The sequence below is a fragment of the Panicum hallii genome, chromosome 2, assembly GCF_002211085.1.
Source record: "Panicum hallii strain FIL2 chromosome 2, PHallii_v3.1, whole genome shotgun sequence".
In the NCBI taxonomy this organism is placed as follows: Eukaryota; Viridiplantae; Streptophyta; class Magnoliopsida; order Poales; family Poaceae; genus Panicum; species Panicum hallii.
The window spans coordinates 57,685,720-57,698,441 of NC_038043.1; the positions used below are offsets into that span (position 1 = coordinate 57,685,720).

At 46.9% G+C, this 12,722-nt stretch overlaps 2 protein-coding genes across 2 annotated transcripts; one reads left to right on the top strand and one right to left on the bottom strand.

Annotated features, from left to right (window-relative positions):
• Positions 1-319: 319 nt before the first annotated feature.
• LOC112880314 (probable AMP deaminase) lies at positions 320-8,315 on the top strand. Its single transcript, XM_025944866.1, has 19 exons — positions 320-690; positions 2,413-2,594; positions 3,311-3,500; positions 3,894-4,072; positions 4,164-4,215; positions 4,322-4,449; positions 4,957-5,136; positions 5,216-5,283; positions 5,367-5,509; positions 5,610-5,671; positions 5,822-5,935; positions 6,087-6,227; positions 6,360-6,512; positions 6,685-6,738; positions 6,849-6,959; positions 7,051-7,224; positions 7,322-7,402; positions 7,502-7,600; positions 7,701-8,315. Exons 1-19 carry the CDS (start codon positions 408-410, stop codon positions 7,767-7,769), a joined length of 2,463 nt encoding a protein of 820 aa, XP_025800651.1. The 5' UTR covers positions 320-407; the 3' UTR covers positions 7,770-8,315.
• A 306-nt stretch (positions 8,316-8,621) lies between these two features.
• LOC112880315 (protein trichome birefringence-like 28) lies at positions 8,622-12,509 on the bottom strand. Its single transcript, XM_025944867.1, has 5 exons — positions 11,638-12,509; positions 10,663-10,843; positions 10,361-10,560; positions 10,101-10,280; positions 8,622-9,276 (listed from the first exon to the last, which is right to left on the bottom strand). The coding sequence occupies exons 1-5, from the start codon at positions 12,144-12,146 to the stop codon at positions 8,913-8,915; spliced, it is 1,434 nt and encodes a 477-aa protein (XP_025800652.1). The 5' UTR covers positions 12,147-12,509; the 3' UTR covers positions 8,622-8,912.
• Positions 12,510-12,722: the final 213 nt, after the last annotated feature.

Sequence of the window (12,722 nt, forward strand, 5' to 3'; positions counted from 1 at the left end):
TTTAAGTTCTAGTTTATTTTCACAAAATTGCCTTTTGAACAGGGAAATAAGGCTCATTTTTTCCATCAATCGTTTTCCAAAAAATCAGTTAGTACAGCAGAAAACATAGTAGTTATTAAATGATTCTCTTTGCATAAACAAATGCTGTTTTGGGGAGAAAGAAAAAGTGAACTAAAATTGTTGGTGAATAAAGTTCCAAGGTAAAAGAATGTCCAAGCAGAGATTCGTCGCGTAGAAAGAGGGGACCCCACAGAGCAGTGACCGAGTGGGGGACCCACCTCCCCTGTTCTCGTATAAAGCTCACCCGCCGGTTCCCCCCCGCCCCCCCGAGCATTCGGCGCCGCCGCCTCATCGAACCACTCGCCCAAACCCCAGCCAGAGAGAGGTTGGCGGGCGCCGGCAGCGCGATGGACTCCCCCTACGCGCTCCACCTCGCCGTCGCGGCGCTCGTCGGCGCCTCCTTCGCCGCGGCCTCTGCCTACTACATGCACCGCAAGACCCTCGACCAGCTCCTCCGCTTCGCCCGCGACCAACGCCGCCGCACCCGCCTCCCTCCTGATGGCGAAGCCCACGACTACGACCTGGAGGATGCAGAAGAGGACCAAGACCACACTCCGCCGCACAGGGATCACGATCGCCGCACCATGCCCATCCCACCGGGGCTCCCGCCGCTCCACACCGGCCGAGAGGGTACCCCACCCTCACCCCCAAACCTGTTGTTTATTTGTTTTTGTTTTCCGCTCCTAGGCTCCAGCTCGTATAGTGATATGTGATGTGACCGGCGCGGTAGTACGATGTAGGGAAGTGAAGTGTTTACTTGTCTGGGGTTGTACAATGTGCGCGATCGTTTGATTTGTTCAGTGTTACTGTGCTGCACCTCTTGTGTCCTTTGATCCAGAGAGGGTATTGTCAGTCGATCTCGGTTTGCAGCTATTATGTTTGATTATAGGTGTCATGGTGTAGTTTACGCTGATCGTTTAAGAATTGGTAATTTCTCTGTAAATTTGAGGAAGAACGTTCCCAAGTAGGCTTCTCAGAATGGTTTTGTCGGTACATACAAACAGGGGTACCTCCTACTAGTGTGTCCAGCCCGAGGAGCGCGAGGTTACCCGTAACCACGCGCTAAGCTTCTGGGCAACAGGGCGTACAGCCCGGGCCTGATGGCTGGGGGCACGGTCCCTGGGCCTCCCTCCACGCCCTGGCAGGTCCGGTGCCTCCGCGTGCCCGCAAGGATAATGTGCTCAGGAACGGCTGTCACGAGGCCGGACCACCGCGGGGTGGTCCTGGGCCCCCACGTGAAGAAGCCGGACCCCCAAGGGGCCTGAGCGCCTGAGCCTGCCAGGGGGCCCGGACCTCCTATCCCTCCGAGGAGGAGGTCCGGTGCCACCACGTGTCCCTGCGGGAGCGCCTGCATACCAGCGCCACCACGTGTCCGGAGGGTTCCAGTCTTCTGCGAGAAGCCAACCCAACTACCGCATTAAATGCGGGTGGTTGGGTTGAGCGTGCTCGAGACAGGGCATGGGCTGCCCTCTGACATGGCGGGCAGGTATGGCCGACATCACGGTAAGCCCGCCTATTACCGAGGCGGCGCGTCGCGTCACCGCACCGCGTGCGCAGACGAGGGGCGTGTAGTCACATCACAGCGGCGCGCGTGTGAGCGAAGGGTAATTATGACCTGCTACAGGAGGGCTGCGGCGTGCGCAGCTACAGTACGAGGGGGATACAGCATGGCAGGTCAACATAGCCCCTTCGCCTGTCAGCGGGAATTGACCCTTCAGTGACGGCATGTCTCTCATGCGCATGTCACTGACAGCAGACACTGTGCTAGCGATATGGCACATGACCATACCCTGGTAGAGGACACGCGCGGAGGCTGATGAGGAAGATCTCCGGATCTGAGACATTAAAAACTCCAATGTGTACGTATGTTGCCGGGTCCACCTATCGGGACCCCGCTTAGTGTACGCGCTTCCCTTGAGCCTATAAAAGGGAGAGCACACACGTTAGAACAGCTCCGGCGGCCCGAACCACTCTAAACCCTTGTGTGCTTTCTGTGTTCATACGCCTCTTGATCTAGCATTCCTGACTTCCTCAAACTCATCCTAAATTAGGATTAGTCGGGTGCACTCCGCCACCCGGCTGGAGAAATCCTCCGACAGGTTTCTAGCTTGTTCAGCTCTATGCCCCATGACACCTTTTTTTGGGCCCCTCAAGTAGCTGTAGCAGTGCATGCTGAGTACTGAAACCTGCAGAAATGACCTGATGAGCACACGGGAGAACCTGAAAAACCCGGATCTATTTAGTAGGTGGCTATCACGTGTTTAAACTTGCAAACGTTCATGAACGCATGGTTAGCAATGCTGTATTGCGGGACCATTTGTCCTGCTAATGTTGGACTTCTTTACCTTTCAGGTAGGCCAGTAATCTCTCCAGGTTCAACTAAAAGAGTTGGAGCTATTGTTAGACCGACTACACCAAAATCCCCTGTCCCTACTGTCAGTGCGTTTGAGAGAATTGAAGATTCGGATGATGAGGAGGATCTTGTTCCAGATGCCAAGAATGATGCTGCTTACTTGACCACAAATGGCGCTATTGTAAGTCTCAGATGTCTTTTCTTACTCTAACCAGCAACACCAATGTGCTTGTTATTTCTACTAGTGTGTACATTGTATCCATCAATACCATATATTTTTTATTTGAGGATCTTCACAGTGCTGTGCTCCGTTTAGCTAAATGCAACCTGGCTCAAAATCTATGCGATTCCGGGAGGTTCAGCTCACTGTATAGGCCTTGGCTTATGTTATATAGGCCTTAGCTAAAGCTTCTTAAGCTATGTTGCAAGTAACAATTACCATGTATATTGTTATTGAAAGCATGTCTAATTGTTAATGCAGAGATGAACCGCGCTCGCATCTGCATATTAGGAGCTGGTCTAAGCTGCAACAGTATGAGTATATTATTGCCAAATTATGAAATTATTAATCACCAAACAAAAATAACTCTGTTCATTTTTTTTCAAAAAATACTTTAAAGTTGATTATGGAATCACAAATGGTAATTTATTCTATTTACTGTGAATGTGCTTGTTTATAGCCAGTATTGCTACACTGCAGACATGATATTTGTTTTATGTTTTATGTATTTCTTCTGCAATTTTCTTGTGACATTTCTCCAATGCTGCAGTTGTACACTCGTACATTTTTCTTGTGTGTGTGTTGGGTCAGTATTCTATTTTTCTTTCAAATGTATCTTACTTGTAATGGTATTATAGACTAACAGTGATTCGTTTCCTGTTTGTTCCGTTGCTCAGGAATCAGAGCTCCTTCCAGATAAAACAAGCCAGAACGGGGAGTTAAAAGCAGTACCATCAACACAGATGATTAGATCCCATAGTGCAACTGGCAGTCTGCATGCGCCCCAGCTTAACCCAATAGCAGCTGATATACTCCGAAAGGAGCCTGAGCATGAAACCTTCAGTAAGATCAACATAACAGCTGTAGGTATGGACCACTGTTTATCCCTTTATCTATTTGATCCAATCTTTTGTAAGTAAAACAGTGTTGCTTTGTTCATTGGTGTTCTTTTCTTAAAAAAAAAACTTAACATGTTCAGCTTCTGGGGTTTGTTATTTTCTCTGCAAATGTTTACATGCCAGCGTTTTCTTTCTTTGGTTTGGTGGCGGTTCATGGGATATAAGATAGGGAGCGTTTTCTTTCTTTGGTTTGGTGGCGGTTCATGGGATATAAGATAGGGACGGTGCTTCTTCTCAGTAGGAGGTTAGGTGTTGCAGTGTATTTTTCTTATTCCATGAACCTACCTGATTTCTAACTTGTTATGAAACCTATTGTTGCATGCTCTTGTTATATGTGTCACAGCTCTTTTTTCCTCCTCAGAGACTCCTTCTTCTGATGAAATTGAAGCATATAAAGTTCTTCAGAAATGTCTTGAGCTGCGTGAGAGGTACATATTCAGAGAAGAAGTTGCTCCTTGGGAGAAGGAAATCATAACTGATCCTAGTACTCCAAAACCTAACCCGAATCCATTCAACTATGAACATCAGGCTAAAACTGAAGTAAGTGCAGTTCTTTAGATATGAGCATGTTGACCGGACAAAAATTCATCTAAGCTACCTTCTCTTTCCCTAATTATTTACTATCTTTTAGCATCATTTTGAGATGGTTGATGGTGTCGTTCATGTATACCCCAATAAAGATTGTGAGTAACAAATAATTCCATATTTTCATTTCCACATCTAACTTTATGCATTGATGACTCGGTTTATGGTACACTGAACATCACTCCTTTCTCTGTGTCTTTACAGCTAAAGAAAGACTCTATCCTGTTGTTGATGCAACTACTTTCTTTACTGATATGCACTACATCCTCCGTGTATTGGCTGCTGGGGATATCCGAACCGTGTGTCACCACCGTTTAAATCTTCTAGAGCAAGTAATTCTCTTCAGACCATTTTCTTTTAATCGCGTGCACCTTCTGCACAGGTATCCGTTATGTAGTTTACTTAGTCTAGTGACGGTAATGTCACGTCAACTAAGCCTTTTCATGGAATCATGTGGTTTGTCCATGTTGACATGCATTCTGTATTTGTATTTTCTGGCACCTGGCATAGAAAAAACAAAAATATTACAAGTTTGGCTATTAGTATACTACCTCCGGGCTCGGTCGCTAGAACTTGATGTTTCAGACAAGCAGGATAGTGTTCTTTTGTGCTAATTCTCCTTGTCTGAACTTCATCCTTTTTTGACTGGAGGTACTACATCAGTACACCACAAATTAGCTTGGTTCATAGATCTTATTGAGGTTGCTGGCATATAGTGAATGTATTCCAGACCAGGTTTCCAAGATAGGCTGATCATAAATCTTACTGAATAAATGCTAATGGTTCATGCACCAGTTTATATTTACTCCTTCTTATGTTCACTCTTGTGGATTTGTCAGAAATTTAATCTTCATTTGATGGTCAATGCGGATAGAGAACTGCTTGCTCAGAAAGCTGCACCGCACCGGGACTTTTACAATGTTCGGAAGGTTGATACTCATGTTCATCACTCCGCATGCATGAACCAGAAGCATTTGTTGAGATTTATCAAGTCAAAGTTGAGGAAGGAACCTGACGAGGTGCATCCACCTTTTCTTTTCTGAACTTGTCTCGGTTGTGTGATGTTCTGCATCTGACTTCACTCCAAACTTTTTGTAGGTTGTAATCTTTAGAGACGGGACCTATTTGACTCTTAAGGAGGTTTTCGAGAGTTTGGACTTGACTGGGTAACTGAATTTCTATATGTGAATATGCTTGCATGTATCTTTTGGCTACTAGTTTTCAAGTAACCCGTTCATCTCCCTTCCAGGTATGACCTCAATGTTGATCTCTTAGATGTCCATGCTGATAAGAGCACATTTCATCGTTTTGACAAGTTCAATCTGAAATACAACCCATGTGGCCAATCTCGTCTGAGGGAGATCTTCTTAAAACAGGATAATCTTATTCAAGGTGCAAATATTTTGTCTTGATGAGTAAATCTCAGCTATGGTGCAGCTATTATTTACATGCTGCATTCAGCTCACGGTCAGTATGACTTGCACATGGACAGGTCGCTTCCTTGCTGAGCTCACAAAAGAAGTGTTTTCCGACCTTGAAGCAAGTAAATATCAGGTGTGTTAACTTTTCATAGCTTGTTTTCTTAAAAAATGGAACTAGTTCTTCTGATTTTAGTGATCTTTCTAGCATGCTATGCTATGAATTTTAGCAATTCATTCTTCTAAAATGGGCCCAGCTAATGACTCTTGTAACCTCCTTCACCAGATGGCCGAGTATCGGATATCTATTTACGGGAGGAAGAAAAGTGAATGGGACCAGATGGCTAGTTGGATAGTGAACAATGAGTTATACAGTGAGAATGTCGTTTGGTTAATTCAGGTTGATAGCTCCCTTTCTTGTGTCCAAGTGTTCATTAACTAAATATTAAACTCTGGCTAACACGAAATGGAACAAGAATATAATTGAGGTGCTTTAATTTTTGTTTTTACCCGAATAGGTACACTAAACACTATTTCATTTTTCTCTGCAGATTCCTCGGATATACAATGTATACAGGGAGATGGGCACAATCAATTCGTTCCAAAACCTCCTTGACAACATTTTTCTCCCTCTTTATGAAGTAACTATCGACCCTGCTTCACATCCTCAGCTCCATGTTTTCTTAGAACAGGTTAGTGGAAATACTTGTATAATCCACCGAATGGGTGGTTTCCACCTTATTATTTCCCCTATTTTGAAAGGGACCATTTTCATCATATTAGGATCTAGCTATAATTACCTTTTTTGTACTAATATTCTTCAGGTTGTTGGGTTGGATTTGGTGGATGATGAAAGCAAACCTGAAAGGCGCCCAACGAAACATATGCCAACACCTGAGCAATGGACTAATGTTTTCAATCCAGCCTATGCATATTATGTGTACTATTGTTATGCCAATCTGTACACACTGAACAAGGTAAACATCTTGCATGGAAATCTGCCTGCGCTCAGTTAATGAAAAGTAACACAGAAAATCCACTGCAGAAAAAAAGTTTTCAGCGTGAATTTTATTTTATTCTAGCTTCTCTTTCACAATTCATCTGACTACTGCACCCTGGGTGATTTGAATTTTTTTTTTGTAAGTGCAGCTTCGTGAGTCCAAGGGCATGACAACAATCAAACTTCGTCCACACTGTGGGGAGGTATATGAGTAACATAGATTACTTACATCTCCAGATTGAACCTGAACATGGTAGACTACACCTCTAGATTGAACTTGACCATAGTGACCTGATAACTTTTATATCTTCAGGCTGGCGATATCGATCATCTTGCTGCAGCGTTCCTTACTTCACATAACATTGCTCATGGGGTTAATCTTAGGAAATCCCCTGTTCTTCAATACCTGTATTATCTTGCTCAGGTTAGTGGTGGTATTTTCTATTGATTGGCCATCCATTTGATTTTCGTATGGTCCCTTGAGAAACTAAACGCCTTCTTTTTGGCTTATTCAGATTGGTCTTGCAATGTCTCCTTTGAGTAACAATTCGTTGTTTATTGACTATCACCGGAATCCTTTCCCTACATTTTTCCTAAGAGGACTTAACGTGTCTCTCTCAACTGATGACCCTTTACAAATTCATCTGACAAAGGAACCTTTGGTTGAAGAATACAGTATCGCTGCTTCGGTAATGTCCATTCCTCCATCCCTCTCTCTCTCTCTCTGATATTTGTTTTACGCCCACTTCGACCTTCTTAATTTTGATTGCTTGTTACTCCTGGCAGCTTTGGAAGTTGAGTTCGTGTGACTTGTGTGAAATAGCAAGGAATTCTGTGTACCAGTCCGGTTTCTCTCACAGGCTCAAGGTAAATTTGCTCATCTATATGGCTGTTTGTTTTGCTTTGGATACGTTGACCATCTTCTTTCCCCCCTCTTTATACGAGCTCTAACATTATCTTTTTTAGTCACATTGGATTGGGAGAAACTACTACAGAAGGGGTCCTGCAGGCAATGACATCCACCAAACAAATGTTCCTCACATCAGGGTTGAATTTCGACACACGGTATATATACCTTTTTTTTCTGTTTATATGTTATGTCTTGCTAAGCATTCTTGTAGTTACTTTGTATCTGTTTATAATCTTTTTCGTACTCTGGCTGCAGATTTGGAAAGAGGAAATGGAGCTAATACATTTAGGAAACGTTAAACTACCAGAAGAAATTGACAAATGAAGACTTTCTGAGAACCCTGATGCCATGGCATTCAGTCCAGACTGGCGCGTATTTGCATGGTTGGAAACCTTGCAAGAAGAAGCAAGTCTATGCAGCCTGTCCGTGGTTGCAAGGGAGGAGAAAAGGTGTCAAGATGATCCTACTTTTCGATGAATCTCTTATTTGCTGAGTAGGATACGTTGCCGAATAGGATTATGTGATGATATGTAGTACCAAGGCCCCCTAGTATACCAAGTCTGTACCATTGAATAAGAGAGTTGAAATCCTGGAGGATGGATGAATAGAACTGATGACAGTTAAAAGTTAGAATATCGAGGAGCCTTGTTGAATTAGAATGTGTCATCATGAGGTGGCACGCCTGATGTACTTTCTTACATTGGTGCGTATGTGTAGTATGTGCCGTACCGAGAATGCTAAACTGTGCTGCTCGTTCTGAATTATTAGTCGTTTTGGCTTTTCTATGTGCATAGCTTTTGCTATGCATCTAGATTGCACGTAGAAAAGCTGAAATATCTAATAATTTGGGATAGAGGGGGTATTTTTTTACATCTTTACTGAGGCAGGTGGCATATATAGCGAATTAATGCTGCGGCGTTTCCAAAAATCTTGTGTGCTATACAAGATTTCATTTCATAGAAGAAAAACAAAGTAGGAAAAATGCAATAGGTTAGTGCTGGTGTTGTGTGCGCACCAGTTCATTTGTGGGTTGCCTTTGGTGGCTCGAGTGTGCAGCATCAAGTGAAGTGAGGAAAATTCGCCCTTGGGCGTGCCTTGCAGGCGTCGTTTAGTTAATTGAAGTACTACTGCTTAGTAGTTTGTACTTTGTAGGCCACTCGAAACTAGAGAGGAATATAACATGTATGTATCTGCAGTGCTTGCTGAACTTCTCCTTCCCCAGACTACTAACCAATTGCTTTTCATGTTCCCTCTTGTATCTTTCTCCAACCAAAAAAATCAATTAAATAAAATTACTTACTACTCACAAGTTAATTACTTTACAGATGAGAAGAGAAGAGCTGCGGGCTAGGGATAGGAAGCTTGGTTTACTCAGCTTAGCTAGGAATGGAACGGAACGGAACGGAATGGATAGAAAGTGAATGGAAGAGAGGAGGAAACATGAAAGAAAAATGCTATGGCTGGTGATCATGCATCCGAGGAGGAGGAGACGATTTGGGCGTAGATGAAGTGGTTCCAGGTGTCGGGGAGGCCCGGGAGGCACCAGTGGATGCAGTCGGCGTAGGTCTTGGGGTCAGCCTGCTGCTCCGGGGTGAGCAGCTTCCCCTGGCGAAGCGTGTGCACGGAGGTGTGGGCGTCCTTGCGCAGCTCGGAGAGGCCGGTGATGTCGACGAAGTGCACGGGCACGCGGTGGAGGTAGCGCGCCAGCACCCCGCGCGCCACGCCGTGCAGCCGCCAGTCCGTGCCGATGTTGAGGGGCGCCGTCCGGTTCACGATCGGCTGCGTCTCCATGGCGCACTTGATGCCGCCGTCGTTGCCCCACGCCCACGGCCTGCATGATGCAACCCCGGCAGAGATCAGAGGACTGACTATGGAATAAAAGCTACCTGAAAGCAACGACACTACTACTTGCCAACCAACCAAAAAGACAGAGGCAATAGTATAGCATAGGCTGGATTTTGTTTCTTTTGTTCCGGCAAAATACGCGACGACTACTAATTACTATCCTCGATCGTATTAAACAGCCAGCTACATTGGGTGACTGATTCATCGATGAGGACGGATTGGAAAGCGAGCCTGCGATTAGGTAGGTAGGGGAGGGACCAGACAGGAATGAATCAATCTCATGGATGCATGCATCGCCCACATATAAATATACATATATGTTTATTTCAAACAAATAAATAAATATACATATATGTCAGCGACTACGCTGAGAGCATGGGCAATTCTGGTATGGTCTAGGATGCAGGCAGATCATGCAGATCCATCCATCCATCCTTGTGTCGTTCTGTTTATTTTCTGACCCTTTCAGATTACATGCCCATCACTCTGTCTGCAGAGGCTGGCTATCACCAGCTGTACTCTGCTCCTAAATGCTTGCTGAATTACTCGATCGTGGTTTTTCAAAAAAAGAAAAAAAAATACTTGATCGTGGTTGGCGTGTGCGCGCGTGGCCCCTAATAGATGGATGGTCAAACTCTTACTAGAGAATCCTCCCTCCCTTTCTTGTGGCTTAGCGAGGGTGGGGGATTTTAGATGATAGCCACCAGCAACTCACGAGGACCCGTTCCTAGTGCCAATGGCAAACGCACAAGGTGGAAATTGCATGCTTTGCCTCGTCATTAGCAGAAGAAGATGGATCGAGATACGTACGTGATGTGGTTGGGCGACATGCCCATGAAGAAGACTGTGGTTCGGTTGGGGTCGATGTGGCGGTCCACCCACTTTGCCCACGTCTTGAGCACCTCCCGGTACGCCACCGGCCGGTCCACCAGCGCGTACTTGCTCCACCCTGCCGCCCCCTTGTTATTCCTCAGAGCACCACTCCCTTTTCTGAATTTTATTCAATATTCAAACCATTGTTTTTATCAAAATGAAAATGCCCAGCACGGAAACAAGAGGTGAAAACTTACAGGACTTTCATCTCGAAAGTGTTGAGCCACCAGATGTAGGTGTTGAAGACGAGGTAGTCGACGCCCTTCCAGTTGTTGGCGTGCTTGGCAATGGCGCGCCAGGCAATGACACGGTCCATGACACTGTGCACCTGCGGGTCGTCCGAGTTGGACTGGACTAGGAAGGGCGCCCAGTAGAACTCCACGGTGGCGTTGTACTCCTGCATGCATTTGATCGATGGCTTGGCGATTAGTATTCCCATCCCGTTAGCATAGATGCTGGCTGCTACAGAGCAAGAGCAGGAGCAGCAAGATCATCATACATGGGCCGTGAAGACGTTGAGCGAGCCGTTGTTGACGAACTTTTGCAGCGTCTTGTGGCCCCGGGGCACGACGGACTGCACCAGGCACACCATGGACTCCCACTGATTGCGGTTCAGCGAATCACCCACGAACATGAGCCGCTTGTTCCGCAGCCGCTCCAGCAGCAGCGACGCGTCGAACCTGCATTAGTAGTATTGCATTATGCATACATATATATTTATAGTAGTTGTTACTGTATTTATCGATGCAGTCATTTCTTTGTTTATTTACCTCTTTATTTATTTACTACACACAACTATAGTACAAGTACAGGAGAGGAAAAGTGTCGGTGGGTTGGGTCACGAGACACGGTTCCCGTGCAGTCGCAGCATTCTAGTGCTAATTCTGCGGCATGTGCACTGGTACTGTTGAGAACTAGGAGTACGAGACTGGATGGATCTACTCGTGCGGCAGCAATAGCAATAGCAATAGCATAGCATAGGGATCCCAAGTCAGTGCAAGTTTCTTGTGAATCAGTGTAAGTTTCTTATGTGCATTTCAATCAAGGAATGAAATGGCATGGCCCACTTGGTGCTGTGCAAGGTTGAACTGGCAAGAGGAGGAGACGACGACGGACTGGAGGAAGAAGAACAAGTCAAGTACCCCACCCCAGCACGGCACCAAGCCTCCATCCATCCAAGGGGACTAGGGAGGGAAACCCTACTACTACTAACTACTACTACAGCCAGCCAGCCAATTCAGCTGTTGAGCTCAATTTGGCTTGAAGAATCAATCATCATGCCATTCATACGCCACGCGTTTCGGATTTGGATATCTTGTCTTGTTAATAAAGAAGAAGACATGAAGAAAACAAACCGAAAGCCGTCAATCATCAATGAATGTGTGCCTCAAGCTAACTACTAGCAAGCAATGAAAATTCATCAATGAGAGAATCCATGGAATCGAATCGGATTCAGCAATGGAAGCAGCGGTACCTGGGCATGTCGCATCCGTTGGGCTGCCACCTCCACTTCTGGTAGGAGTCGTCGCGGCGGCCGTTGCGCATGCACGTCACCTGCTCCGTGAGGAACTCGCACTCCGACTCGCGGTACAGCGGCGACTGCTCCCCCGCCGCGTCGAACGTCCACCGCCCCTGGTACAGGTCGCACCCCGCGGGCACTTGCGGCTGCTGCTGCTGGTGGTGCTTGGCCGGCGGCGGGGGCTGAGTGGCGGCATCCTCCTCCTCGTGCTCCTCATGGTGGTGGTGCAGGACCCGCAGGTCCGGGGACCTCGCCCGCCCGGCGACCGCGACGCTGCCTGGCACGGCCACGTCAGCGCCGCCGCCGCCGCTCTTGACGACGTCCTCGTTGTAGAGGAAGACGGCGAGGAGGAAGACGGCGACGACGAGGCCCGCCAGCGAGAGCGGGGCGGTGGGCCTGCGCGAGGGCGGCTGCTTGGCGGCGGCCGGCGCCGCAGCGGAGGCGGGCTTGCGGCGGTGCTGCATCGGACTGCAGTGCAGCTAGCGATGGGGGATTTGGGCGCTGTTGCTGTTGGGATCCAATTCCAATCTCAACTCGGTCGTAAGCCGAATTGGATTGGCTTTTTGAGAAGAGGGGAATGGGTCTTGGGCTTGGTTGGCTTTTCTGTCTGTTGCTGATGGATCCCTTCCCTACTTGCTTGTCGCGGAGAGAGAAGAGAAGAGGAGGAGGAGGAGGAGGAGGCGGCGGCCGGGGGGGATGGAGACGGAGACGGAGACGGAGACGGAGTCGTCTTCCTCGCCTGACACCGCCGCCGCCTCCTCCAAGTCCCAACCCAACTAGGCAGGTGGGGTGGGAATGGGATGGATTGTTAATTTAGAATTATTGGCTTCTACTATAGTAGCAGTAGTACGAGCGGGGAGAGAGAGAGAGAGAGAGCGGCAGCCTCCTGCTACTATTCGGGGTAGGCCACATGCTCGCCCCGCAGTTCCAAAATTCAACACCATACGCAATTGTTTGAATTGCAGCTGGGGCACCGTTTAGATGCATTCAAAGTTCCAAATTTTTACACTCTCTCTCCATCACATCAATTTTGGAACACA

What these genes read in the sequence shown, in the direction of transcription:
- LOC112880314 (XM_025944866.1), top strand. Translation starts at nt 408, where the DNA reads ATGGACTCCCCCTACGCGCTCCACCTCGCCGTCGCGGCGCTCGTCGGC. An exon ending in AATACAGTATCGCTGCTTCG is followed by an intron (nt 7,225 to 7,321) that starts GTAATGTCCATT and finishes TACTCCTGGCAG; the next exon opens with CTTTGGAAGTTGAGTTCGTG. An exon ending in GTTTCTCTCACAGGCTCAAG is followed by an intron (nt 7,403 to 7,501) that starts GTAAATTTGCTC and finishes TATCTTTTTTAG; the next exon opens with TCACATTGGATTGGGAGAAA.
- LOC112880315 (XM_025944867.1), bottom strand. Translation starts at nt 12,146, where the DNA reads ATGCAGCACCGCCGCAAGCCCGCCTCCGCTGCGGCGCCGGCCGCCGCC. An exon ending in TCAACGTCTTCACGGCCCAT is followed by an intron (nt 10,561 to 10,662) that starts GTATGATGATCT and finishes AAATGCATGCAG; the next exon opens with GAGTACAACGCCACCGTGGA. An exon ending in ATGTCGCCCAACCACATCAC is followed by an intron (nt 9,277 to 10,100) that starts GTACGTATCTCG and finishes TGCATCATGCAG; the next exon opens with GCCGTGGGCGTGGGGCAACG.